The sequence below is a fragment of the Carex rostrata genome, chromosome 16 (genome assembly GCF_964058835.1).
Source record: "Carex rostrata chromosome 16, lpCarRost1.2, whole genome shotgun sequence".
In the NCBI taxonomy this organism is placed as follows: Eukaryota; Viridiplantae; Streptophyta; class Magnoliopsida; order Poales; family Cyperaceae; genus Carex; species Carex rostrata.
In genome coordinates this window covers 9,084,526-9,112,205 of record NC_135933.1, presented here as the reverse complement: position 1 = coordinate 9,112,205, position 27,680 = coordinate 9,084,526, and the positions used below count along the sequence as shown (strand labels likewise).

The 27,680-nt window shown below is 35.5% G+C and overlaps 2 protein-coding genes across 3 annotated transcripts; one reads left to right on the top strand and one right to left on the bottom strand.

Annotated features, from left to right (window-relative positions):
* Window positions 1–16,753: 16,753 nt before the first annotated feature.
* LOC144567313 (peroxygenase-like) lies at window positions 16,754–18,417 on the top strand. Of its 2 annotated transcripts, none has more exons than XM_078317415.1 (6): window positions 16,754–16,940; window positions 17,166–17,315; window positions 17,556–17,641; window positions 17,743–17,837; window positions 17,983–18,104; window positions 18,137–18,286. In XM_078317415.1, the coding sequence occupies exons 1-6, from the start codon at window positions 16,817–16,819 to the stop codon at window positions 18,202–18,204; spliced, it is 645 nt and encodes a 214-aa protein (XP_078173541.1). In that variant the 5' UTR covers window positions 16,754–16,816; the 3' UTR covers window positions 18,205–18,286. The 2 variants fall into 2 exon arrangements, with proteins under 2 accessions (XP_078173541.1, XP_078173540.1); XM_078317414.1 differs by having other exon boundaries at window positions 16,755–16,940; window positions 17,983–18,108; window positions 18,227–18,417.
* Window positions 18,418–23,856: 5,439 nt separating this feature from the next.
* LOC144567507 (uncharacterized) lies at window positions 23,857–27,242 on the bottom strand. The gene is made up of 5 exons (XM_078317651.1): window positions 27,110–27,242; window positions 26,707–26,733; window positions 26,555–26,666; window positions 24,428–25,805; window positions 23,857–24,142 (listed from the first exon to the last, which is right to left on the bottom strand). Exons 4-5 carry the CDS (start codon window positions 25,793–25,795, stop codon window positions 23,987–23,989), a joined length of 1,524 nt encoding a protein of 507 aa, XP_078173777.1. The 5' UTR covers window positions 25,796–25,805; window positions 26,555–26,666; window positions 26,707–26,733; window positions 27,110–27,242; the 3' UTR covers window positions 23,857–23,986.
* Between the last annotated feature and the right edge of the window lie 438 nt (window positions 27,243–27,680).

The following is a 27,680-nucleotide window of genomic DNA, read 5'->3' as shown; positions in this document are numbered from 1 at the left end:
TGGTTGGATTCATGTAGATTTGAATAGAACATACAATTATTTCATTTTATAAACATTCATAATTTAAATAGATATATTTTTCAAAATTTGTCCTTTTTTTTACAATAATCTATTTAAATATGAATATAACCATCCAGGGGAATTTCTAAGTTATCGGCTGGGAGTCTGGGACACGTACACATATCCTGTCTGTCTTTCTGCATTTACAAAATCAAAATACATGTTACTATGTTAGCATGTTATTAATCAGATTATTATTTTGTTATTCTGTACGTAAATTAATACACAAGGTAAACTTAGCATCTGAAAAATCGAAGATTTTTATTAATATCCCTGAAACAAATCAAAATTTTAAAAATGCCCCTGTCCCCAATTTTTTTTTAAAAATGCCCTGACCGCCTGGGCCCAGGGCGGCCCAATATTCCCTGTGAGGCGCCACCCTATGGGGCGGCCCATAGCACAAGTGAGGCGCCACACAGCAGGGCGCCTCATGTGTGTGTTGATTTAAACCCCGTTTTCTGCCTCTGTCACTTCTCGATTTGAGAATTTCGCTCGAGGCGAGAAACTGAGTGAATAGGTATGTTTTTTAATTATAATAATTAGTCATTACTGTAGTTATTTTTTACTGTTGTAATTACTGTTGCGTACTGTACATTTACTGTTGCATACTGTACATTTACTGTTGCCTACTGTACATTTACTGTTGCCTACTGTACATTGTCTGTAGCGTACTGTATGTTTAGGGTAGCAATTTAGTTGTACAAGCACTGTAGCGTACCGTATATTTACTGTAGCAATTGCTGTACACGTACTGTAGCAACATTGTAATTTTTTTTAATTATTTTTCAATTAGTCATTTATTTTTCAATTAGTCATTTATTATTGTACCCATTATTATGTCATGTAATACTTGTAATTTTTTTTTTAAAATGTAGTTTGTTAAAGAAGAGATGTTAGTTGCACTGTATGTCGGCGGCAAGCTAGAAAGGGATGAAGATGGCGTGCATTACACGAAAGAAGTCGCATTTGGCTTCGAGATTAATGAAAATACCACATTTGAGGAACTGAAGGAGCTAATATACGAAAAGACATATGTAAACCCCAACAGGTATGAAATAGAATTGGCTACACGGATTGACAACTCACGTGTGGGGGGTAGACCTTACTTTGTTAAGTTTCCAATAACAGATGCCAATTTGTGGAGAGTTGTGTATACTCAATTTGTGGCTTGTGGGGTCCCGGTGATGGACATATATTCGAAGAGGGTTCCCCGGACGAGGGCTGGACCTTCAAGTTCGGCTGGGGCGGGACCTTCAGGTTATGACAATTCGGGTTATGACAACCAGGGGTACCACCAGCACTCCCTTTATGACAACCAAAGGTACCACCAGCACTCCCCTTATGACCACCAGGAGTACCACCAGCAATCCCCTTATGACAACCAGGAATATCACCAGCAGTCCCCTTATGACAGCCAGAGGTACCACAGCCCCGGTTATGACAACCAGGGGTACCACAACTCCCCAGAAAATACTGAAGAGTTGCCACCACCACCCAGACAGACACCCATAATCCCTAGATTTCCAACTATGCCAGAGTCAGGACCGGTACCCGTTAATCGAAATGATATTGATATTGATGTTGATGCTATTGATGCCATACCAGAAAGGGAAATGGAAACGGGGGACGAATACCAAGGGGTTTGGGAAGCTGATGACTTATCAGATGGTGATGCAAATGTACCAGGTTTATCCAGGGCAGAAAAATTCCCGATTACAGGTCGGGGAAGTAAGCATCCGGTCGCCACATTCAACGACACCACAGCTTTCGAAGAGGCAGACATTAGTTTCTTCGGTCCTCGTGTTGAATACAATAAAGAACTTGCCGCAGGGCAAGTTTATACCAACATAGACGAACTTGTAAAGAAAATAAATGAGACTCATGTTCACGGCAACTGGGAATGTATACTACACAAAAGGGACCGAACAAGGTTAGTTGTGTTGTGTAAAACTCACCCGCACTGCGAGTTCCGCCTTTTTGCAACCCCTGTGGGTTCAGGGGAAGCATGGATGATTAAGAAGTGTGAACCACCTCATACATGCAAGTCTGCGTCCACAAGGACAGACCATGCGCAGCTGACGACATCACTAATTGCCGATGCAATTGAGGAGGACATTAAGTTGGATCCATCGATGAGCATCAAGGCGGTGGCTATGACCGTCAGACACAAATACAAATATGTAATCCCAAAATACAACAGGCTGTGGAGAGGTCGTGAACTTGCTATCTGCAGGATATTCGGTAGTTGGAAGGATTCGTATGGCTATCTGGCACCATTGCTCCAGGCCATGGCAAGTACAAATGTCGGCACCGTATATGAGTGATGGCATGGCCCTTTTTTTGATAAAGACGGAGTACTAATAGAGGGAGCTCAACAATTCAAGGGCATAGCATGGGCTTTCGGTGCTTGTATCCAGGCTGTGCCATACATCAGACCCGTTATCAGCATTGATGCATGCTTCATGTCTGGCCGTTACGAGGGGAGGCTACTGATAGCATGCGCATATGATGCTGAGAACCAGCTGTTGCCTTTGGCGTTTGCAATTGTTCATAAAGAGGACGGCGAGAACTGGGGATTCTTTATGCAGTTTTTAAGAAGACGGGTGATTGGGGAAGGGAAGTTTTTCTGCGTGATATCAGACCAGCACAAAGGAATAAAATATGTTTTTGATCGTGAAGATTACGGTTGGTCAACACGTACTGGCCAGTGTGTGCACAGGTTGTGTATGCAACACGTTGCGGAGAACCTTTCCAAGGCAACCGGGGGCGACAAGTGGGTTACTGATACATTTAGATGGAATTGCAGAAAGAAAAAGCCGAGAAGGGTGGTAGAGATGACTAGCAGTTTTGCAAAGGTACATGTATTTCAATTGTTTACATATATTATTGTACTTTAAGAAAACAATTTTTTTTAGTACAATTGTTTACTTACATTATTCTATTTCCTTATTTTTTATGTAGTACATGCCAAAGGCAAATCTCTACTTAATGAAGGTGGGCAAAAATAATCCCCGAGATGTCAACGAAGATCCAGCATACGAGAAAATATATCAATCCCGTGATGGAGGTTGGCGTTGGGGAATTATGATCACCAACGGGTCCGAGTCGCTGAATGCAGTATTCAAGCAGAGCCGGATGTTGCCTGTGGCTGCAGTTGTAGAGGACACATTCTACAAGTTAAATGCCTGGTTTCAGGAACGACGTGCTAAGGCCGCAGAATTAATAAGGATGAACCAGTCATTTTCAACAAGGGTGGAGGAGAAACTAAGACGACACAGGGACAAAGGTGCAACTATGACCGTGATCCCGATGGGTAATGATGGAACAGAATTCGAAGTGCAAAATCCAAATGAGTACGTTCCTACCAGCCGTAAACCAGACGGCACTATGGCGTTTGTCAAGAGGGCTTGCAAGTACGTGGTTAAATTCGGAGATGCCAGGGCAGTAACCTGTACATGCCAGGGACCCCAACTAAGTCACATACCATGCAGTCACGTGATGGCGGTATGCCGAGTGAGGAACTACTGCGAGGATCACTATGTTGCTGACATGTACCGTACCGATTACCTTGCTTCCACTTGGGGTGGATCTTTCCATTCTTATCCCGATCAGCACGAGTGGCCTGCATATGTCGGTGATAGAATACTCCCTTCAGAAGGATGGATAAGGAAGGGGAGGAGGAGACACAAACGTGCTATAATGACCATGGACGAGATGGGTGGTAGGAGGCCATCGGGAAATCAGGCTCGCCGTTCCGTTTCTGACAGGCGCAACACAGGTATGTAGCATTTTTCGGAATTCATTTATGATTTTATTATATTACTAACTGAATTGTATTCTTATTTTCAGATGCCATAAACGCGCACAACGAAAGAGAAAATGCTAGAGTTGTTGCTGAAGCAACTGGTAGAACACAACCCCCCCCCCTCCTCCGAGCCAATCATCTAGTAGCCAAGCCTCTACAAGTAATGCCGCACCTGCAGCTCATACCAGTACAACTAGTCGTTTGTTAGGTTTATTGAGACGTCGTGGTAGGGGCAGATAAACTTGCTATTTTGCTTGTGTGAACTTTTTTGTTTATTGTAATATATTTCTGATTGTAGTATTTTTACTATGGGACCGCTGTATTACATTGGCGCGCATATTTTATGTTGTTTGCAATTTACATTTCGTTATTGTAACACAGTTTAATAATACAATTAAAGTTGAACAATATAATTAAAAGCGTAACAATATAATTAAAACCGTTAGATGTTCAATCTATTATAAAATATGCTTGGAGACCAAATTTTACATTTTTTGACATACTCATAATATTTTATTTTTTGACATACACATATACATAAACCCTAAACTTTTTTCACAAAATTATTCAAATCAAAATACTAAGATTTCTCTAAAAAAAAAAAAAAAAAAACACACACACACATGAGGCGCCCTGCTGTGTGGCGCCTCACTTGTGCTTTGGGCCGCCCCAGGGGGTGGCGCCTCACAGGCTTTTTTGGGCCGCCCGAACCCCAGGCGGTCAGGGCATTTTTAAAAAAAAATTGGGAGCAGGGGCATTTTTAAAATTTTGATTTGTTTTAGGGATATTAATAAAAATCGCCGCTGAAAAATTATTATCCTTTCAGGAGCTGTACCTTCGCTTGGGATGCGTCGGTTCTGTTAATTGACCAGACGTGCCAGCTTCACTGAAGAGTAGCGTTTGTGTTTGGTCCTCTGATTCAATTCCTCTTTGCATCGATTATTGTAAAAAATGACGAATTTTGAAAAATATATCTATTTAAATATGAATGTTATAAAATTAATAATTGTATGTTCAATTCAAATCCTACACGAATCCAACCACATAATGAAAATGCCAAGATTTATATGAATTAAATAAGTTTTTTTTTGACAAAATTTAGTTAATAGTTTAAAAATATGAGCCGGCGTGCAAGCTCACGAGCCGAGCCGAGCCGAGCCGAGTCGAGTCGAACTAAGTGTTTACATGAGCTGAGTCTATTCGAGCTTTTTCTTTCAAAATCAAACCGAATTAGAGCTGAATCATTTTGTTTCTCTCATTGAGCCGAGCCAAGTTTGAACCGGACCTTAATCATTAACTGCCCTAAGTTGGGATCCAATGAACTTTAAGAAAAAAAATACTTGATTTCAATTGTTAATATAGGCATTATATCCACATAGATTGAAGTTGGGAACCAATGAATTTCTAGAAACATGCTCAATTTCAAGAGTGTTATTGCTTCCATCTCAACCGGTTTAAGGTTAAGTCTCAGCTGGTTTGAGATTCAGGCTAACATAGGAGAATATTTTTGGACTTTGAGATTTGTGTCAAGTTAAAAAGAACGGTACAGATCTACTAATTGTAAAAGATTCTCTTATCAGGTATTGGAGAGGATGTGAATTCGGGTTTGGGTGCGGGTCTCAACAACTCAGCACGAATCTTGATAACATATGATCTGTCAGACTTTGGGCTGCAGGGTGCAGCGCAACAGAGGATCTGAATTCCTGGGACTTCTTTACACTGTGATCGGAACACTACACTTGGTGGAGTTCAATTGATTTCAATTCAATGGTGTTCAATAGAAATAATTTTCAATTGAAATTTGTTGATTGGAATAAAAGTAAAATAGAATTGAATTCAAGTCTAGTTTTTGATTGGAAAGTCTATATAATAGAAGGAAATGATTTCACTTCAATGAAAATGACACTTTTATCCTTGCTTAAGTGTTTCTTTTATCTACTAATACTCCAATCATTTTTTTCTCAATTTATTTGACATGGATCAATTACCTACCGAACTTTGACACAAAAAGGTGTTTTTTTTTTTAATTTACACAAAATAAACGATAGAAGAAAGAAAAGCAAATATAAAATACATAAATAAATGAAACAGAAGAGAAACTATACAAAAATTCAAAACTTGGGGTTAATTATCAGCCTCCAAAGACTAATGTATATGTACTGTTCATTTTATTTTGAAGTTCAGTGAGCTTGGAGCTCTTTTGACATTTTTGTATTAAGAATTAAAAATTCTGTACACCTCCAGGCAAATCAGTAAGCAGTAGCCCTCAAATTTAATAAATTATACACACACTAAGGCACCTGGAAAGAAATTATAAAAAGAATATCCTACGCTTCCTTGTTTCTTATGCTCATAAAAGCGCCATCTATTGACATACTTGCGCTGTGAGTACCATGTATTGATGACTGGTACCATACCAGCAGTTGGTACTGTACCTTCAATCGGTACCGGTACCGTACCAGTAAGTGTCACACCTATTTCTCCACACAGAATTGTCCAGAAATTTCTTGCATATGCCCTCTCTAGTTACCGACCCCACGGTATCTCCTCCAGAGTACCACCTCTTCCATAACATACTGTACCAGTATGATGTTGGTAGTCTTTATTGATTTGTTTCTTTATCTTTTCCTTGATGGCATCTTTAAAATGATGCAACTCTTCTATGATTATTCTATAGAAGTTCTCATGTAGCTAATTGTGATTGTATTCAAAACCAGAGCAGTATGACTTGCCAGAAATTGCATCAACTTGATACCTTTTGTATTGATCACTTCAATAATTTTGAATTGAGTTCACTTCCATCCTGCAAAATCAACTATAACAATACTTTAAAAAACAATTCAGAACTTAGTAAGAATTAAGCAAGTTCTTTATCTGATACAACATTTTAACATCACACATATATTATAATTAAAAACAAACATAAAATTGGTCCTGAGTATTCCCTTCATCCACTCTTTCTATTTCTACCATGCCCAAATCTTGACTTAGAAGAAAAAATAAATTACCAGAAGGAAAAAACTTAAAAGAAAAAATAGAGCTACATGATAACTTAGAAATTAAATAAAGTACCCAAATTAAAAGTTTAAACTGCTAGCTACTCTCATATTCTAAACTGTAAATTAAGAAGAGTTGGGGGGCTCCTTTGCAAACTTAATTTTCCTTTCTGACAGCTTTCTTCCCCATTTACCAGTAATAGATTGCTGAAACACTATTTTCATCTTTCTATGCATCGCAGAGGCTAGGCAACGAGACTTTGAAACTACAAGATAGTACAATTTTTAATAAAATATCACCCCAAATTGCTGAATCTTTCTTCAATAGAAGCTTGTCTCTTGGATATGGCTAATCAATTGAAATCAATGAATCGCTGGAACTTGACTCCTCTTCATTTTGTAGAGTTGCAGAGACTAGTTGGATTGGGAGCGGAATATAAAGAGGAAGAAGAAGGGTATCGCTGGAAATAAAATAACGTCAAAATTTTGGCAAATGAACTCTCGCCGAATCTCTTGGTTTTTCACGGGAAAATTTTTGGCGGAAAATTTCTCTCCAATTCGCGTCAATAGAAATCGTTTCTCATCAGCGCCAGTGTTCCGATCTGAGAATTTCGAAATACGTCAATTCTATTTCTCATTTAACGAGAAAATGTTGGTTCCGATCATAGGGTTAATCTTCTGTACAGCCCTCCATCTCCTCAGATCTGAACTGGAACTGGAACACTGCAACTATGGAAAATACCGTTGACTGGTACTAAAGTTCTGAAAATTGACTCTAAATAAGGTCAGAACTAACTGAACAACAATATACCAGAAAGCCCTAAAATTTACAGGGAAACCTTTACGAAATGCCAGAACTTGTTAAGCAGACCCAATATAAAAGTGACTGTTGCCAGAGTCGAATTAGATATGACGAAATATATGTACCAAACTGATGCCACTCAAGAATAAAATATAGCTGAATCCCTATTGAAAATCTACGTTAGTAAAGTAATATTCAATTTCTTTGAAAACTAAAAGAACTCTGACACCAAATTTTAGCATCTAGGTATTACTCAATTGAATCTGTTCATTTGCAAGTATGAAACAATTACAATTGACAATTTTCTCAAGTTGAGAAACTCAAAGAACAAATAAGGAAGCTAAGATAGCATCGAATTATTCAGATTATTCTATTTGAAATAAAACTTAGGAATTCAGATTACCTTTAAAATTTGTCAAAGTGAAAAATATATATGATGGCCGAGTCCAATAAAGATGAGGGTTGATGAAGCTTCCGTCGAGAATCACTGGAGAAGAGACGGTAGTTTTTATTAAACCTAAAATTTGGAAAGGTTGTTTCATCGATGAAATCATTGGAACATTATATTTTTGGAGAGAGTACAGTATCTTTTTTGAAAGCATACAAAATCTATTTTATGTGTGTAAATTTGGTAAATACACACAGCAAGACTATGACATATAAGGGCTTATTCGGTGTCAAGAAGGGAATGAGAACGGGAACTTGAAAAAAATTGAGTTGTTGAAACACTGTGTGAGTGAGGAAAAAAATGAACTTACAGTGAATTTTTTTTTCCATGCGCACAATGTTTCGTCGAACAGGCCCTAAGTGTATGCATTTTGATTTGATTATGTGTAAGGAAAGAGAGAGATGAGGATCTCAGATAATTTTTTAAAAAATTAATTAACGATTGAGGGACCAATTGGAGATTTAAAAGTTTAAAGAAGATAATATAGTCTCTATGTGGAAGGTTATGGGTTTAAAACTTAGAGGAGAGAAATTATTTGTTGTAATAGAAGGGTATTAAAAAGTGGAGAGAAATCATTTGTTGTAATATAAGGGTATTAAAAAGTTTGGTGACTTGACCTCCAACCTTTACTTAAATTTTTTTAAAAAGATAAAATTATCGTTAAATTGTAATACAAGTATTTTTCTATTAAGCACTATTTTTATAGTTTTACAAAGTACCCCCAATTAAATTTTTATACTTACTAATTATCAAAGAATAATAACAATTATACTACAAGTACAAAACACAAAATAAGATAATAAATTAGAATTCAAATATATACAACAAAGAACTTAATTCTTATTAAATCTAAATAAGAGTAGGAATAAAATGTGTCATTCCTCACATTTTTATTTTTAATTTCTAAGTCCAAACAGTCGATCCGAATACTAACCATGATCTTCATATTAAATTGTACTTGGAGACCAATTTTTTATTTATTTTTTTGGAATTGTGTAGTATTTCTTAAGATAAATACAAAATCATTGTTTTTTTTTTCAAAAAATTATGGACCATTCAATAACAGTGATTTTGTATCTATAAAAAATTAATAAATTTTTTTAAAGAAATATAAAATTTGGTCTCCAAATGCGTTTTAATATGGAGATCATTTTAAACTGTTTAGATCGATTATTTGCATTTAAAAAAATAAAAATAATGAGAAATTTTAACCATATTCTCTTGTAGTACTTAAATTATTAAATTATTTAATGTTATTAACAAAAAAAATATGGTTAAAATTTTAACATGAAGACCATGCAAAATTCATAATGGTTGAAAATAAATATTAGAAACTCGGCGATTTTTATTAATATCCCTAAAACAAATCAAAATTTTAAAAATGTCCCTGCTCCCAATTTTTTTTTAAAAATGCCCTGACCGCCTGGGCTTCGGGCGGCCCAAAAAAGCCTGTGAGGCGCCACCCCCTGGGGCGGCCCAAAGCACAAGTGAGGCGCCACACAGCAGGGCGCCTCATGTGTGTGTGTGTTTTTTTTTTTTTTTTTTTTTTTTTTTAGAGAAATGTTAGTATTTTGATTTGAATAATTTTGTGAAGAAAAACAGATTAAAATTCATAATAAATCCAGGAATTTAAAATTCAAATACATTACTAAATAATACAGTACCGTCGAGTCCATAGAATAAGGTAACATAAAATTCATACAGCAACAACCAGTTCAAATATCAATTATACAAACCGTTACAGTTAAAACATAAAATACTACAACAACATACAATTGGGGTCTAAGCCTTACAAGACGAGGAGCTTGCTCCCTTTTTTTCCTCAGCCCGACGGACGCACGCAGGACACTCCCACGTAGTGAGACGAGCGTCGTTCAGCAGATCTGCATGCGGGTCCATGCAATTGGGATGAACAGCTTTGCCACATTTATAACAGAAGAACATATCCACCATATCTCCGTTCAGCTCACATAAGCAGCACTGTCCCCATCCAGGTGGAGGGACCCTGTCCACCCAGCCTTCCATCAGCATTTTTCTAATTGATGGATCAAGAGTGCTCAGAAATTCTTCATTATTTTTGGGTGAAAACAATCTTTCCAAATTCCTCATCACGTAGGCTTCAGCCGTCCAAAAATTATTAATGAGTGCTCTTTTTGCTTCGCGTTCGGTTTCAGTTCTTCCTCTATTTTTTCCAACTTTGGGTGCCATTATAACTAGGGTTTCAAGTGACAGCAATTGATTAGGAAGGCTAATTATGTGCGTAATTAAATACTAACTGTACAGTAATCAACGGCTAATTAGAAAATAATTAGAAAATATATAAAAAATAATTGAAATAAATATTTTAAAAATAATTAAAAGAAATATTTAAAAAATAATTACAAAAAATATTTAAAAAATTATTAAAAAATTATTTAAATTACCTGTAGCTGTAGTCGCCCAGAAAATCGCCCGAAATCGCCTTGAGCGCTTTCTCCCTTCTTTCTGCCTTTGAGGTGGAAGGTAGACTGATGTTGGAGTGAGAAGAGAGAGAGAGAAAAAACGAATAAATAGGCATCCCTAGTGGACCGCCCGTGGCCCAGGCGGTCAGGACCCTAGCAAACCGCCCCTGTCACAGGCGGTCTGCTGGGAGTGTGGGTCGCAAATAGTGAAGAAATTGTAATTACTTGAATATAATTTCTTAGTTTGAATGTAATTACTTGAAGTATACATGTGCTGCTTTTAATTATATTGTTGAACTTTAATTGTATTGTTGAACTTTAATTGTATTGTTGAACTTTAATTGTATTGTTGAACTTTAATTGTATTGTTGAACTGTGTTATAATAATGAAATGTAAAGTGCAAACAACATAATACCAACATGAACATAAAATAAAAAAACGTAATGTCAACATAATACAGCAGTCCCATAGTCAAAATACTACAGTCAGAAATATATCACAATAAACAAAAACTCTACAATCATCATCTTCGTCTCCTTCCGGATAGAGACAACCTAGGAGCCGCTACGCCCTTGCCATGCCTGTGCGGCTGCACGCGCCTCTGCGGACTCACATCTCGGAGTGCATCCTCTCCCAAATCCTCCTCATCGTCCCCCATATCCTCATCCTCATCCCCCGTATACATGTGCTGCGTACCTGTCCTGGCTGCCCGTGGATCAAATCCAGCAGCTGACTCTGCATTGGCGGGCTGTGTACGCAGCTCCCATGGATCTTGCTCCCAGCTTGCAGAATACGTGGAAGGAGGCGGTGCGCCAAATAATGCAGAGACAAAGCCATCTGCAGTCTGAGATGAACTCCCACCAGCCTCAAAGTCATGCTCCATCTCCACTCCATATCGTGGTCTGTGGGAGCCATACGCCTCTGCATCTGTATCTGCCGGGTCCAGCTCATTTATGCTAAATATGGGATCGGCATTCCAACGAGGTGCTCCATCCTAGATTAAAATAATGTTAGTTTTGCTACATACAAAGAACTCTGCAACAAATAATGGTATAATTGGCGACTGACCGTGCCAAGCTCTACTGCAACTCCGTATTTATTTTTATAAGCATCCCATCCTTGGGTATTCAGCACCCAGTCGTGGAACACCCAACCTGAGTCATCAGCTGCATAATTGGAAGTTAACTGAGTTAGAACGAACAATTCAACGGAAATAAGTTAACATCGATCCTACTCTGCGGCATGGTGGCAAGCTGATACAAGCCGAGGTTCAAGATGTATCGCTGCATTTCTTTATGGGGGACGTACGGAATCTCAGACCTGCGGTGCCTCACTGTAAGCATGACATCGTCCTGTATTTATTATCAATTTGTCAGACTCAAATCGTGCATTTTTTTTAATAACTCAACAGAATGTCATTTTTTAAAGTATAAAATTCACGTACCTCAAGAGATGCCAATGAGACGCGGTGCTTAACATGATGGGTCCATAGAAGAGGACTAAATGTGTCAGGATCATGCACACCATCTGGAAAATCGGCCTGAGACGACGGATCCGCTCCAGTCGGATCCTCAAAACCCCTGCCAGTCGTATCATCATACGACGACGGGCCCTCTCCAGTCGGATCCACCGAGGACGTGCCAGCTCCACTCGGATCCACAGGATCTGCACCCTCTGCAGGGTCAGCTCGTACTCCCCACCGTCTAACTCTAGGCATACTACATTTGCCAAAAAATATTAATCAAAACATACAATTTATATAAAATTTTTTTAATAAGAAGCATATACAATTCTGGGTTTACTTTTTTAATAAGAATTGCATGTATATAATCCAAAAATAATTGTATGTAAATAAATTGCATTTATATGATGTTCAAAAATATACAATTAATTTTGTTGCATGCATATGCATTTGCATGTATATACAATTAATTTACACTTTGCATGTAAGTAAATTGCATGCATACGCATTTTTTTTTTACAAAAATTAATTTTGTTGAAAATAAATAAACTTTACAAAAAAAAAAGCATATACAATTCTGGGTTTATTTTTTGGGTGTATATGCAATTTGTTTACAAAATTAATTTTGCATGTACATGCATTTTTTTTTGGTAAACAAATGCATGCAATTTACTTACAATAAAAAAAAATGAGATATAGATGCAATTTACTTACAATAAAAAAATATATATATCATTTTTAAACAAATATTGATATACTTCAAAATAATTAGTTTTACTTCAAATCTTTTATATTCATATATACATGTTTTTTATAAACTATCACAAAAATAATTTTCAAAAAATAAATATGCATATTTTTAAATCATAAACCCTAAATTGAAGTGTAAACCCTAAATTTGTAAGTAATTCACAATTGACAACCATAAACCCTAAATTTAACTATAAACCCTAAATTTAAAAAAAAATTCACAATTCACAACTACAAACCCTAAATTCAACCATATGTCATTCAAGCAATTTTACCATAAATCATAATCCTAAATTCGAGCAATTGCACCAATTCAAGCAATTCAAGCATCCAATTCAAGCAATCAAGCAATTCAACCATCTAATTCAAGCAATCAAGCAATTCAACCATCTAATTCAAGCAATCAAGCAATTCAATCATCTAATTCAACCATCCAATCGAACCAATTCGACCAATTCAATCAATTCAACTAATTACTAACATTTCACCCTAAACATCGAATCAAACAAAACCGAATCACATTACATCATTTAATCACATTTAACCGAAACCCTAAACCCTAATCAAATCGAAAAAAAGAAAACTCACTTGTTCGATCGAGAGAGAAGCGAATCGAGGCGCGAGGCAGAGAGGGGTCGGCTCGGAACGGCTTCTTTCTTCTTCTTTCTTCTCTTTTTTTCTCTTTTTTTCCTCTTTTTTTCGGCAGAAACAATGGGGGAGAGAGAGGAGGGGCGGCTCAGATGGGGGGGTTATAGATGGGCAGTGGGGCGCCAGATGGGGGGGCGCCTCACTTGGCTTATGGGGCGCCAGATGGGGGGGCGCCTCACTGGTGTTGTGGGCCACCATTTGGGCCGGCGTCTCACAGGCTTTTTTGGGCCGCCCGAAGCCCAGGCGGTCAGGGCATTTTTAAAAAAAAATTGGGAGCAGGGGCATTTTTAAAATTTTGATTTGTTTTAGGGATATTAATAAAAATAGCCGTTAGAAACTTTCAACTATTACAACAACAACAACCAAGTTTTTAGTCCCAAATAAGTTGGGATAAGCTAAAAATGAAACTCAATCACAATTATAAAATAAAGATAAGTAGTAATAAAAATAAAAGTGAAAGTGAAAGTAATACAGATAGTAATAATACTATTATTAATATTAACTATATTCTATCTAAACTATCAATCGTACAGAGTCAAAACCCTAAGCTTACATCATTGACTCTAAATTTCTAGTCCTATGACGTAAAACCTATACTACTATCCCTAAATAATCCCTAACTACTACTAGGTCATGGTTTTGATACATGGGTCACTAGCTTCCATGCTCTCCTGTCCGAAACCCACTCCTTAGATATATTTCACTCTTTCAAGTCTCTTTTTACTGTTTCGTCTCATGTCAATCGTGGCCGACCTCTACCTCTCCATATCTTTTCGATATGCCTTATAATTCCAGTACGCACCAGTACTTCAGGAGGCCCTGAACTGATTATCCAACTCCAATTTATTTGGTCATTAGTATTATTAAGTTGGAAACCCTGAAATGATTTATTAATTCACACCATTCTTTATAATAATCACATGTTAATTGTCTAACAAACTGAATGTGTATACCATTTGGTAAAAAATCCTCAGAAACCTAAAATATTAGGTTTACAAGCAATTTGAAGTGAGGGTATATATATACTCTCTAATGCACATTTCCAGCATACTTGTCCAACCTAAATCTAGTGCTATTATCACCTGTAACTTCATATTTAGCTATCCACAGAGCTCTCCAGGTTTCTATTTTTGTTTCATCTGTAAATCTAAGTAACCATTTAAATTAGTACAAAAGTATTTAAATTAATTTATAATAAATTAGATTAATACCGCGTAATACGGAGTGAATATGTTATATGTTGTTAGGGGTGTCAACGATACGGGTCGGATGGAGACATTTGACATTTTTATACCCGTATCCGTTATGATAACGAAAAATATGTTTACTCTTACCTTTTTTTTGAATATGGTACGGGTCGGGTAAACGGATAAAAAAGTGTCATTAGTATTTCGATTTGTGTTTTTGATAAAGTATTTTTTAAAACAAAAAAATAATAATGAATACAATTAATTTGTATTATGAAAATTTAATAAAATACAAAAACTTTATTATAACATGTATCATCTGCGATATTCATAACAACATATATCTATATATATAATTTTATTTTATTTTTAAAATATTTTATGAGAAAACATGTAAGATAATGAAAAAAATTGCTACTCTTACTTGTACCCAATAAGCTATAATGAAAAAGAATCTCACTCTTATTCTTACTCGTACTTTCGGATACAATACAGGTTAGATAAAGGAATAAAAGGGAGCCATTAACACCCTATATGTTGTGTAGTTCCCATATTTTTGCTTTTTTTTCTCCTTTAATATTTTGTCTTTTCTCACTATCTCTTTCGAGAGACAGAGAATTGATCTTCATTTTATTTCAAAAAATTTATATATATACACGGTTTTTTATATAGTTTAAAGCAAAATATTACTAAATTAACCTCCATTTGTATCATAAAAATTTCATATAGTTAATCTCCATTTACATCTGACCCTCTGACCCTCATAGTAAAAAAAATCCGACTTCGTCCCTGTCTCTTTCCATCTAATTTATAACATTTTCTAAAATAATGACATGTACTAAAGAGAAAAATAAAGAGAATACAAGTCATATTTTCACCGTTAGTACCACTAATATATAACTTTACAATTGTTCTTAATTATAAGAGCATGCTTAATTAGCTAACCGTTGCCTTTCAACTTCAATTAATTATTTAATTAATTGGTAATCACTTTCAATTAATAAACAAACTTTTGATTTCATGTATACTAGCTAAAAGCGGTTTTAGTTCCCTATTATTTAATTACTTGCGGATTTAGATCGCTTGATATATATGCAAATTAATATACATGCATGGACCGCCTTGATAGAATCTCTAGTAGGGGTGTCAATGGGTACGATACGGGGAGGGTGGAACCATTTTTATACCCATACCCACTAAGAATTGACCTTACCCATACCCAACCCATATCCGTTAAGAATTTGTCTTACCCTACCCTACCCATACCCGTTATGATTAACGGGTAACGAAACGGTAGTGGGCGAATAACGAAAATACCAATATAATGGTTCGGACAGCATATGGTCAATTTTGTCATTTGTTACATTATTTCTTCTAACATTTCATTCTATCTCATTCAATTATTAAATATATATATTCATAGTATAACCTTGAGAAAGCTGACATGTAATGCAAAATTCAGATGCTAACACCTGAGCTGACATTAATGGATTACTTATTTAGACCAAACAATACATTATTGCAAGAAAATAAGGTGAGGATATATTTTCTTTGAAACATGAAATATTTCAATTTGTAGAATTGAGAAAAAGACAATAACGATGAATAAGGAAGAAAACAAGGAAATGAATTAGTTGATATATATGTCTCTAGCGTTGATACAGGCATACAACAATATGAAAAGAAGAAAAATAAATAAATTGGATATAATATTTATATATTTATATATAATATATTTCATATAATTACCAATTACCCAACGGGTACGAAATAACCTTTACCCGTATCCGTACCCGTTTATCTAACGAAAAAAAATCTTTACCCATACCCATACCCAATAAACTAACGAAAAAAAAACCTTACCCATACCCGTCTTATCGAATACGATACGGGTAGGGTAAACGGCTAAACGGGTGTCATTGACACCCCTAATCTCTAGGTTCTTTTGACTCATGAGTCATGATGCCACGTATCATCTGAAAACCAAAACCAATTTGAGACCTCGTTCATGCAAGACATCCACGTTACATATATCTCATCTCTTGTATTCGTGTCTCATGCAAAACATCCACGTAATTACACTTGCTCTGTTTGGTCTTATCTCCCTCCTCAAATTCTCCTCCTATTTATCAGTGCTACTTGCAATTTCTTCCCAAAAGAGAGAGAAAACAAGAGAAAGAGAGAGATTGAGAGAGACATAGAGATAAAAGAAAGAGATGCAAGGAGATGATAATATGAAAACTGGAGTGAGAGATGACATGAAAATCATAGCGCTTCAGGCACCGGTGACGGCTGCTCGGCCGGTCAGAGCTGATCTAGACGATCACATATCAAAGCCATGTCAGTTCTCTCTCTCTCTCTCTGTGTGTGTGTGTGTGTGTGTATATATATATATATATATATATTTATTTATTTTTCTTCTTTGTTTTAAAAAAATTCATTTTTATGTGAACGCCAAGATCTAAGCTTTTGTTAAACAAAATATGTTTTCACCAACCACTGTTGAAAGGATTAAATTATCTCATAAAAGTGACATTAATTGGCAATTATTTTGGTTGCATGTAGACTTGGCAAGAGCTCTGGCAGCGCCTGACATGTACCACCCTGAAGGAAGTAGAGATCACAAGCACTACCACCTCTCTGTTCTCCAGCAGCATGTTGCTTTCTTTGACCTAGATGACAATGGCATTGTTTATCCCTGGGAAACCTATGGCGGTAAATTTTCAAAATAAAAATTACAATCTAGTTGTCGTTATAAAGCTCATATTTTTGTTTAAAAAATAGAAAGGGAAACAGTAAATAACGGTAATAAGGTGAAACTAGTTAATCCCATTGTTGACTCGTAAGAACTTAAAAAATTTGATCGGAGTAGTGACAATTTTAAATTTTATTTTTGTTTTACCGACCGCAATTTTTTCTGATCTATGTTGTTTGGATTTATGTCATATATGTCAGGTGCGCGTAAGCTTGGCTTCAATGTGATAATGTCCTTGTTGATGGCGATAGTAATCAATGTCACCTTGAGCTATCCGACCCTGCCGGTAAGATTTATGTGATGCTTGGTTGTACATAGTGTTTTAATTAATCAACCCCAATGACACATTGCATGGTTCTAATTGTTCTAATTTTTATTATTTTGAAGGGTTGGTTCCTAAATCCTCTGTTTCCAATTTATATACACAACATCCACAAAGCCAGGCATGGAAGTGACTCTGGATCTTACGATACCGAAGGAAGGTAATTGAGTAAAACATCTCATGAAATCAACTTCAATCATGTTGTTAAGGTTTTATGGATGGTAATAATTCTATAAGAGTACCAAATAAGACTAATTTTAATGGTTTTTCTCTCAATTCCTAATGGCATGCTTCTTTTATATAAGATACATGCCGGTTCATTTTGAGAACATCTTCAGCAAATATGCGCGTACAGAGCCAGATAAGCTCTCTTTTGGTGAAATTTGGAGCATGACCGAAGGCAATAGACAAGCTTTCGACTTCTTTGGCTGGTTAGATTCTTTCTTTCTTTTGAGGAAGGCTGGTTAGATTCGAATCGATCCATAACAGAGGTACAATTTCTCTGTTTATCTGTGGAACTTCTTTAATTCAATTTAAGTAACTTGACAGGGCCACTGCGAAGTTAGAATGGATTGCATTGTATATTTTGGCAAGAGATGAAGATGGTTACTTGTCCAGGGAGGCGATGAGGCGCTGCTTCGACGGGAGCTTGTTTGAGTACTGTGCAAAGCAGAGAGAAGCTTATGAGAAAATATATTAGATTCATGGTGTGTCGTAAATTTGCATACTTGTTGTGTAAAGTGGATGTTTTCTTATGGCATGGTATACATTGTTTGTTCCTTGAATTGTGTGGTATTTGTTGCTTCTAGTAGTTGTGTTTAAAGCCTGGTTCTTGTTTATCTATTTGTAGTTTGAGTGAGAGCTGGGTATGGTAAGCCCGACTCTTGTTTCAAAATTTGAAGTTGCTTTTTAATATTTATGATTTTAGATTTAAATCAGGTGTATAGTTTCGCGTTGTTTGAATTATATTTAAGTTTTGATAATAGGACTTCAACATTATAGTTTCTTTATTGTATAAATGAAGGATTTTAATAGAATTACGCATCTTTTGACAGGAAACAAAGAGAACATACCTATAATATGTATATAATTAATAAAAGGCACTTGAACAAAATAGATTAAAATATTAAATTAATATAAAAAAAAAACGGGAACGTTGTCACTAGTGGGAAAAATGGCACGGCGGAGCTAGCTTAGCTCCTGTCATGGAACAGTACATGTTACAGTTTGATTCTCGTATCGCTTGTTGTGACTATTTTTTGATATTTTGGTTACGGTATGCGAAAAAAATTTACATGTAATTAGGACTGTTAGGTTTTAATCAAATGATGAATCTTGAATAAATTAATTTAAATTATGAAAATTAGTTAAACAATAATTAGGACTGTTAGGTTTTAATCAAATGATGAATCTTGAATAAACTAATTTAAATTATGAAAATTAGTTAAACATGAATAACGTGTAATTAGGACCGTTAGGTCTTAATTAAATGGTGAATTTTGAATAAATTAACTTAAATTATGAAAATTAGTTAAATGTGAGTAATGTGACTAATTACGTTTAGACACGGTACGCGAATAGTCATGGCGTGATCATTTGCGTGTTATGATTATTTCTGATATTTTGATCATTGCACAGATCACTGTTTACTTGATTACGGTACAGCACGAGATCAAAATCACGGCGTGTTAATCACGGCACGGGACATTTTTTTCACTCTAGTTGTCACCTGGATCTTTTATCATTTGACAATGTGAATATTTTATAGTTTGAAAGCCGAGGCCATTATGCGCTTTGAGTCCATTTTATGCGCTTTGAGCCGATTTCAGATTCTCTTACAAACCCATTAATTTAAGGAGCTCATCTGGGACTTCGAATCTAAACTCAATACCTTTACTGTTTTTATTTAACCTATTTGGTTCAATCTGACTTGGTCTTTGATCATCAATTTGATTTTTTTTTTTTGTTCAAAGATGCTCAGGAGCTTGTACATATGTTCAAGTATTTATTCCAAGCATTTACATGAATTTTACAACTTTATTTCTATTTTTAACCAAGTGATTTGACCATAGGTTGACTTTATTAGGTTTTTAATCAGAGAAGGGTTTGATCTTCATTTCCACCTTGATATTTAATAGTGAGTGGAGCAATCCTTGTGAATTTAAAACTTTGAAAAAATGATTATAAAAAATTTAAATTTTTTATTCATGCGATGCACATCTTATTCATTAATATCACACATTTTTTTCAATTTGTTTGTACTTATGCTTCGATTTCTGCTCCATTTTTGCTCCTACTCAAAATAAGTTTTACATTATTTAAATATATTTGTATAATAATATTTCAAATATTTTTAAATAAGTTTTATATAATTCTCTAAAAATATATATGATGTTAATGTGAAAAATATTCAGCATATCAATTAATACTTCATAAATAAAAAGGATATATCTGAAAAAAAGTGCAAAATATTAAATTGACAAAATACAATAAAATATCAGATATTGGAGAAAATAAAAATATTAATTTAGTATTTTATATGATTTTAAAAACAATTGTATTTTCACATTGATAGTTCATGAATATACCGATTGACTATGCACTTTTATTTGACTTATGTCAAAACCTTCAAAATATCACATCTTATTGTTTTACCATCTAATTTCTTAATTGTGGGTCAGTCTAATAGTTATGGTGAAATGGAGCAGGAAGTGTTACAATTTAATTGTTTTTATTGGATTTTTATTTGATCTCTACTTTGTTGAGCAATGAACAATTTGTGTGAGTTAGATTAATTGTTTATATGCCTCTTATTTCAAATTTTTTGTTGTTTCTTAAATATCAAATATTTCAATTTAGTGTTTTTTTTTCATTGTTTCAATAGTTTAACAATATAATATTTTTATTATTATTATTATTATAGAAACAAAGGATTTTAGTAAAGTTACACCTCTTTTGACAGGAAACGAAGCAAAAGAACGTACTTAGTATGTTTTATTAATAAATATTATATAAAGATAGAATAGCATCTTAAATAGTTTTTTTACAGAAATACTATAAAAAAAAATTCATGAATAATTTTAAACAAAAAATTATAAAAAAAAATAGTTAACAAAATGATAGATATTTTATCATTTCACATCTAAAATTAAGTACTTGCTATATGGTTTGAATGTCAATAGAGAAACACTGCAACATTGAGAGATTCGATGGGAAGTACACCATGAATGCATTTTCACCCACAGCAACTAGCGGTTAATCATGCCGAATTCCCTGAAAGAACAACAATTTATTTAGAAAATGTTATTATAAACAATTTACCCCCCGAAATCAGCCCTTACATCTAGATCAAAGCATCAATTACCTTATCTGGATTCACTTAGGGCCTGTTCGGTGCGCTACTGTGCGCGTGGGAAAAAAAAATTCACTCGGACTAAATTTTTTTTTCTCACGAGCACAGTAAAAATCAGTTCAATTATCATGCCCATTCTCCAGCCCATTTAAACGCCGAATAGGCACTTAGGGTGAGATGTTGTATAGATGTACTGTATTTTCTCTTCTCTTTTTTTTTTCGCTTTCAAAATTGTAGTTTGTAACGTACTTCTGATGGTCAGATTTTTTTCATTTTTTTTTAAATAATTGAAAATAGAGTAGGATTAAAATGCACTATTGTTTTCATGTCTTGACATCTTTATCTCTGTTTTCAAAATTCAAACAGATGATTCGAATCATTCAACATGATTTATGTATTAAAATGTGGTTGGAGATCAAATTTTATATTTTTTGGATATTGTTTACTATTTTGTTAAATAGGTATAAAATCAGTCTTTATTTATCTATATAAAAAATATAAAATATAAAATAAAAAAATCCAGAAATATGAAATTTAATCTCCAACTATATTTTAATATGATATTATGTCAAGTGGTTTGTATGATCTATTTGAATTTTGAAAATAGAGATAAGAATCTAAGAGTATAAATGAGGCACAAAATCAATGAGTATTTTAACCGTACTCCTCAAAATATATCACAAAAAATAAAATTGAAAGCTCGACGCTAGACACCGTCTTTTATGGGCCAGCCTCATTTCATTTGACGCTTTCAACCCATTTCAGTTCTCTTTTAAAAGCCCAACAAAGGAGCCCCCCCTGTCGTCTTTCGATACTAATTTGAGCCGCCTTCTCTAAGCCGTTCGATTCTCATCAAGATGGCATGTATACTTGGTCCGCACGGATCTCAAAGCTAACCCCATCAAGACCGCCCCCGCTTCCGCTGCGTTGGAGTAAATCGTTCTTCAATTCGTAAACCCTAGCACCGCTATTAATACAACGATCCCCAGTGCCCCAACGCCACCTCCCCAAAACCCTCGCCGCCTCTCCTTCTCTGTCTCCTGAGTTCTTTTGTCATACTTTGTTACAATTAGGAGAAATTCATTCCAATTCTAATCAACTTTCACTTTTCTTCATTTTTGTTCTTGAATTCTCGTATTTTACATATATATATTTTATTTTATTTTATATTTTGGGATGTGACGGGAGGATTTCTTCAGGGTGAGAAGCCTCCAACCTATCTGGAGCAAATTATTTGTTTATTTGTAAATTCCAAGGTAAACGTCACAAATTAAGCCTTGAAATGTCGACGGTTCTTCCCTGTAAAGCTCTCAGCTTTTCGAGTTAGTTCCTCCATTAGAAGGCGGTCTCATATTCCATTGCCTTGGGGACTCTACTAATTTAGTAGTGCCTCTTTGGACTGGCCATGAGACAATCATTTCAAAAAAACATTTTTTTTATCATGAGAATCGATCTATGACGGGAGAATCTCTTTATGGCGAGAGATCTCCTACCTTAATGGAGCAAACTGATAAGTGTTTGTATAGTCCGAGGGAAACGTCAGAGAAAAAGCCTTTAGGTGTTGAAGGTTCTCTTTTGAGTTCCTCCGCCTGAGGCGGTCTCATATTCCATCGCCTTGGGGACTTTGCTTCTCTAGCAGTGCCTCTTTGGACTGGCCATGAGACATACATTTTCAATTTCTCACTTAATTAATAATTTTTTCCTCTTTCTGTTGCCTGTGATTGATGATATTTTGTTGGTAATTTGACATGCTTTTAAGAAATCTGGAAAGACCTGATTATTATTTTGTGCTGGTAGCGTTTGCAGATATGTTTTTTTTAAGTTAAAATTAAATTGTATATGAGTTAAATATGTTTCATTACAGCTTGATTATTGGCAGGACCGGAGATGACGGATTTCATTTGTAATTGATCATTGAATCTGATAGGAAGAAAACCGGATGGGTCTGACATGATAAGAAAACATGTTGGGAAGCAATTCGAGTGTATAGAAATGCTGGCGTTGTTTGTGCCTGAAGAGACCTCTTGATGTATTGATATTTGTTCAAGTATTGTAGACAGTTCTTTTCCAATTCTTCACTTCCGTTTTTGTGTAGAACAAATCTATTGATCATTGTTTAGTATTTTAGTAAGTTGAGGCAAAATATCGAATTGGTACACAAAAGATAGCTGTGTAGGTTTTTGATTGTAAATCATCTTTGGGCTCATATCAAGCGATACTGTGGAACGGGTGTTATTATACTAGCCGGTGTGGTTGATGACGACCAGATCAATTGTAAGATAGAACTTGTACATAACCAAGTGAAACTTGGATTAATTTTACCATGATTTGTTGCAAGAACATCTCTTATTGTAACTATCGATCATTGTTTAAAATCATGCTTCAGGCGCTAAATGTCGTTAAATACTAAACACAATTCCCAGCTACAAACACAATTCGCTCTTTTCCAATTACATGGGCCAAATCTCTCTTCTTATTTGGTGTGCGTATTCAGCCCAAGCTAATATAAGCCTCCTTACCAGAATCGCCCAGTTAAGGGTAATTTCTTTTTAATTGCTCTGTAGTTAACATGCTATAGGCCTAAACAATTGGAAGAGATTGATTGAATAATTCTTTATTATGAGAGAGTTAACAAGTATATTCGCCATTCCCAAATTTCTCAATTAAGGCCTGAGAATGATTTATAACTTTTTTCATAAAATTAGACAGATTTAATGCTAAACAAATTATGAGCAGCGCTGAAAATTAGACTGCAATTTCATCAAACGTGGAACAATTCATCTACATATTGAGCCTCAACATTATTTAAATCCATTTTGCCCACTGATTGTTCACAATCATCATAGCCAAATTCCTATATATTTTATAATATTTACATCTACATTGTCAACAAAATGAGCAAAAAATAAATAAAGACCTACAAAATGTATATAAGCAAGACTGCAAGAGCACATATTTCAGAGCTTGGGGTAGAGATCTGGTGTTTGACTGTGAACCATCGCCACCGCAATAGAGAAACATTGCAACATGGAGAGATTCGACGGGAAGTACACCATGAATGCATTTTCACCCACAGCCACCAGCTTTAGTGCCGGTTCATCATGTCGAATTCCCTGAAAGAACAACAATTTATTTAGAAAATGTTCTCACAAACAATTTATTCTCGAAATTCGAGGTGCTTTTGGAGTAACAGCAACACTTTACCAAGTACTGGTATGAAACAATCAAGGGTAATTTAGTCATTATACAATCAGGGAACTTTGTTTTGTTGTTTGGAAAAACTCAAAAACTGTCTGCTTTTTGTTATTGCTAACTGGTGTATATATCATTACAATAGTCATTACAGGGTTAATTAGCCGGAGAACTGAATTAGAATGAGAAAAAGTTTGAACACTGACCTCAATGAAGAGATTGTCTGGGCTGCTTTCATGTGACTCACCATGAGGGGAAACACCCGACTCATTCCTATTAGTGAATACTGTAATGGGGCATCCCGCATCCCATCCGCCACAGTCACAGCCTCCACTAGACCACCTCTCTCTAAGACTAGTGGGGCCAGCACTTGGTTCAGCTGGGCCCCCGTGGAACCCTTTTGGAACCAAAACATTTATTTTCCTTCTAGAAGAACTGTTCTTCCTTGTCTCAATTTTCTGAAGAATTCTCAAACCCCACCCACCAATCACTGGTTCTTTCTTCACAGTACTATTCTCACTATCTCTGACGATGATTGTTGCCAATTCTTGATTAGTCAGGAAGTTTTCACAAGTGATAGAACATGTGGATCCTGATTGTTTAATCCCACTGATATCACCTTCTATTGTGCTTGGATTAAACAATATCGATTTGGACGATTTATGGGTGTACCTTGGCAAAGGTGAGCTTGGTTTTAGCATCTCCGCAACTTTTCTAATCAGCCCCTTGTTTTTCACTAATGATGAACAAGGACTTCGCATTTCTTGATCGTAATCCTCTTTAGATCCGAAGAGAACAAACTCGGTTTCAATACAATTGGATCCATTTGAATTCAAAACGGAACTGCTTGAAACCCTCATATTACCAAGAAACCTTGAAGTTGATTCCTTCTTTGCATTTCCAACCTCATGAAATAGGTAAATATAATCCAAAGCCAAATCATTTTCAGACTTAACCTTTGTTGGGTTCACAACAAAGACCCTGTCTGGACCATCTGTAGAAAATTGGAAATGGGGCAACCCATCGTGCCAAATCCGGCGTAGCAGCCCGATATCAGTACTGGTACAGAAAGAGGTACTGCTTGTAGATGAACTAGATGGGTAAGAAGATACAGAAGAACTTTTTTTAGAATAACCTGCAATTTGAGATTCCTGTCTCTTGTTAGATGTCGTAACCATGCTTGCTGATCCCAACTCTAATGGAAATTTAGGTTGAATCCTTGCCTTGAGAGATGCTTCCATCCAATCCAGTACCAATTTTTTCGACAAGTCATCCAGATCATTTATGCGGTGGGCCCTATGGTTTTTCAGGCCTTTAATGATAAGTTCAAGGAATGTAAGATCGGGGTTGTAATTGTTAGGTTGTAAGTGCTCTTTCTCAAAAATTATTGGTATCTTGCAACAAATCTTCTCTGGGTTTGTCTTCTCTGGGTTTGAATTTTGATCTAAAGAGATGATTTTGTGGAGGTTTTGAATTTGAATCTGGTGTTGTTCTTCGTTTTGACCTTTGCAATCAGAAGAGCTTGTATAAGTATAATCATCCTGCCGGCATCTTGCATGGGTCTCCAGATGCATTTTTTTACTGCTGGGGTAGGAAAAATAAAGCAAAATTTTATATGAAAAATAATATACAACCATAAAAGATAGCTTATGTATGGCCCGGTTTTAGCGCCTACTGATAAATTTAGCTGGTTAGATCAAACCACAAGTGAACTTCAAAGGTAAATATGCAGAAAGGATAACGGACTAAAATCTATACATATCAATTTTCTAATAAAAGGCAAATATAAATATAGAAATTATTTATCTAAGACACACAGAGAGTAGGTCCATATCCAATGAAATAGTGGTTTCACAATAAATGATATGACAGCACAATTATATTTGGACACTTGGAATTGTAGACATTCATGAATCAGGATTGATTATCATGAGGAGTAAAAAATTCACAACCTTATCATGAGGAGTAAAAATTCACAACCTTATCATTAGTTTAAATAATTTCATATCGTGGACCCGACATGAGTCCATGTCGGCTGGCTATTATTGTGATGGAAAACCCTACCTTTATTCAATCATAACAGTTTGATCAAAATTAGGTGGCCCAGATTAAAATTGTCTGATGTAAAACCGTAAGGCTCCTGTCATCGCCGCACCAGCATAATGGCGGCGAACCCTAACCATAATCGGTAGTTTGAACTTTTTTTTATAGACAATAAAGGGAATTAAAGCAACTACTCCGAAGCATGTTCAGAGAGGTATTTGCAATATAGACAAATGAAAAATTGCAAGTGATAAATAATCAGATAAAGAATGATATTCAAATATTCTAACCTGAAATAGAATTTGTATTCAAATATCCAAAACAGGTCCCCGTAAGCTGGAATTGAGCTTGAGAATTCTTCACTTGCACCAATTTTAATTCCAACGGTGTTTCTTCCAAGTTTTTTTTTATAGGAAGCCCGTAGGCGTGTTTCTTCCAAGTTGATTGAGCTGATAAGGAGAACGATTTACTGAATTTAAAAAACCAATTAGAAGAAAATCTTGACAAAGTAAATATGAATATTCTATTTTCGTTGCTGTAGGAATTAAAATTGGGAAACACCAAAGATTTTCTTGCAAAATAATGGCCGAGAAAAATTGGGATAAATGGTTGCACATGAAAACTAGAATAAAAAGTAGAGAGGAGAGACTAACATGCAATAACTACTCTAAAACAAAACTAGACACCAGCAAAAGGTTAGAGAGAATCGGAATTCAGAGAAAATCAATCAGAGACAAACAAGTAGAAAAAGCTATGAAATGGACAAATTGTATTGGGTGAAAAAGGGACCCTGTAAAGAAGGCAACTTTACAGTGAAATAAATTCGTTAGCCTTAAATTACTTACCAGAAAAGCAAGAAGCTAAACAGAGACAACCAAGTGCATCAGAGGAGTAAAAGCAAAAGCTTCGCACTTTCTCTTTGCCTTTAATAGGTAACGCGTGGAGACTAGAGAGAACCCAGAACAGACTAGAAAAAAATCAAATCGGCGTATATTAAATTTGAGAAGAGAGAGAAAGAGCGAGAGAGATACCGAAACAGGTAATAAACAAATGGGAGGGAGAAGAGAGGGAAAACAGTCGTCTCAGAGTGGAAGCGCCATGTCAACAGCTTCCCATGTGAAGAGAGAGAGAAGAGATGGAAATGGTATTGTATTGGTATTTGTAACGAACGCACCTTTCAAAGTTGGGTTCTTTGTTTTTGTATCCTTTGTCAAATTTCTAACCGTTGTGTTTCCTTGTGAGCTTTCTTCGCGAGTGGAAACAACACGGTGTCACGAGAGAGAGAGAGAGAGAGAGAGAGAGAGAGAGAGGGGGGGAGTAGAACAAATTGGTCCCATCACTGTCAATTTCACTTTAGTCTTTTGTTGTACGGAATATTTTTTTTCAAATACCAACCAGTTAGAACAAGATCATACT

Coding starts and splice junctions, on each gene's coding strand:
- LOC144567313 (XM_078317414.1), top strand. CDS start 16,817: ATGCAAGGAGATGATAATATGAAAACTGGAGTGAGAGATGACATGAAA. Junction 16,941..17,165: donor CGATCACATATCAAAGCCAT/GTCAGTTCTCTC, acceptor GGTTGCATGTAG/ACTTGGCAAGAGCTCTGGCA. Junction 17,316..17,555: donor TCCCTGGGAAACCTATGGCG/GTAAATTTTCAA, acceptor CATATATGTCAG/GTGCGCGTAAGCTTGGCTTC.
- LOC144567507 (XM_078317651.1), bottom strand. CDS start 25,795: ATGCATCTGGAGACCCATGCAAGATGCCGGCAGGATGATTATACTTAT. Junction 24,143..24,427: donor CAGACAATCTCTTCATTGAG/GTCAGTGTTCAA, acceptor TTGTTCTTTCAG/GGAATTCGACATGATGAACC.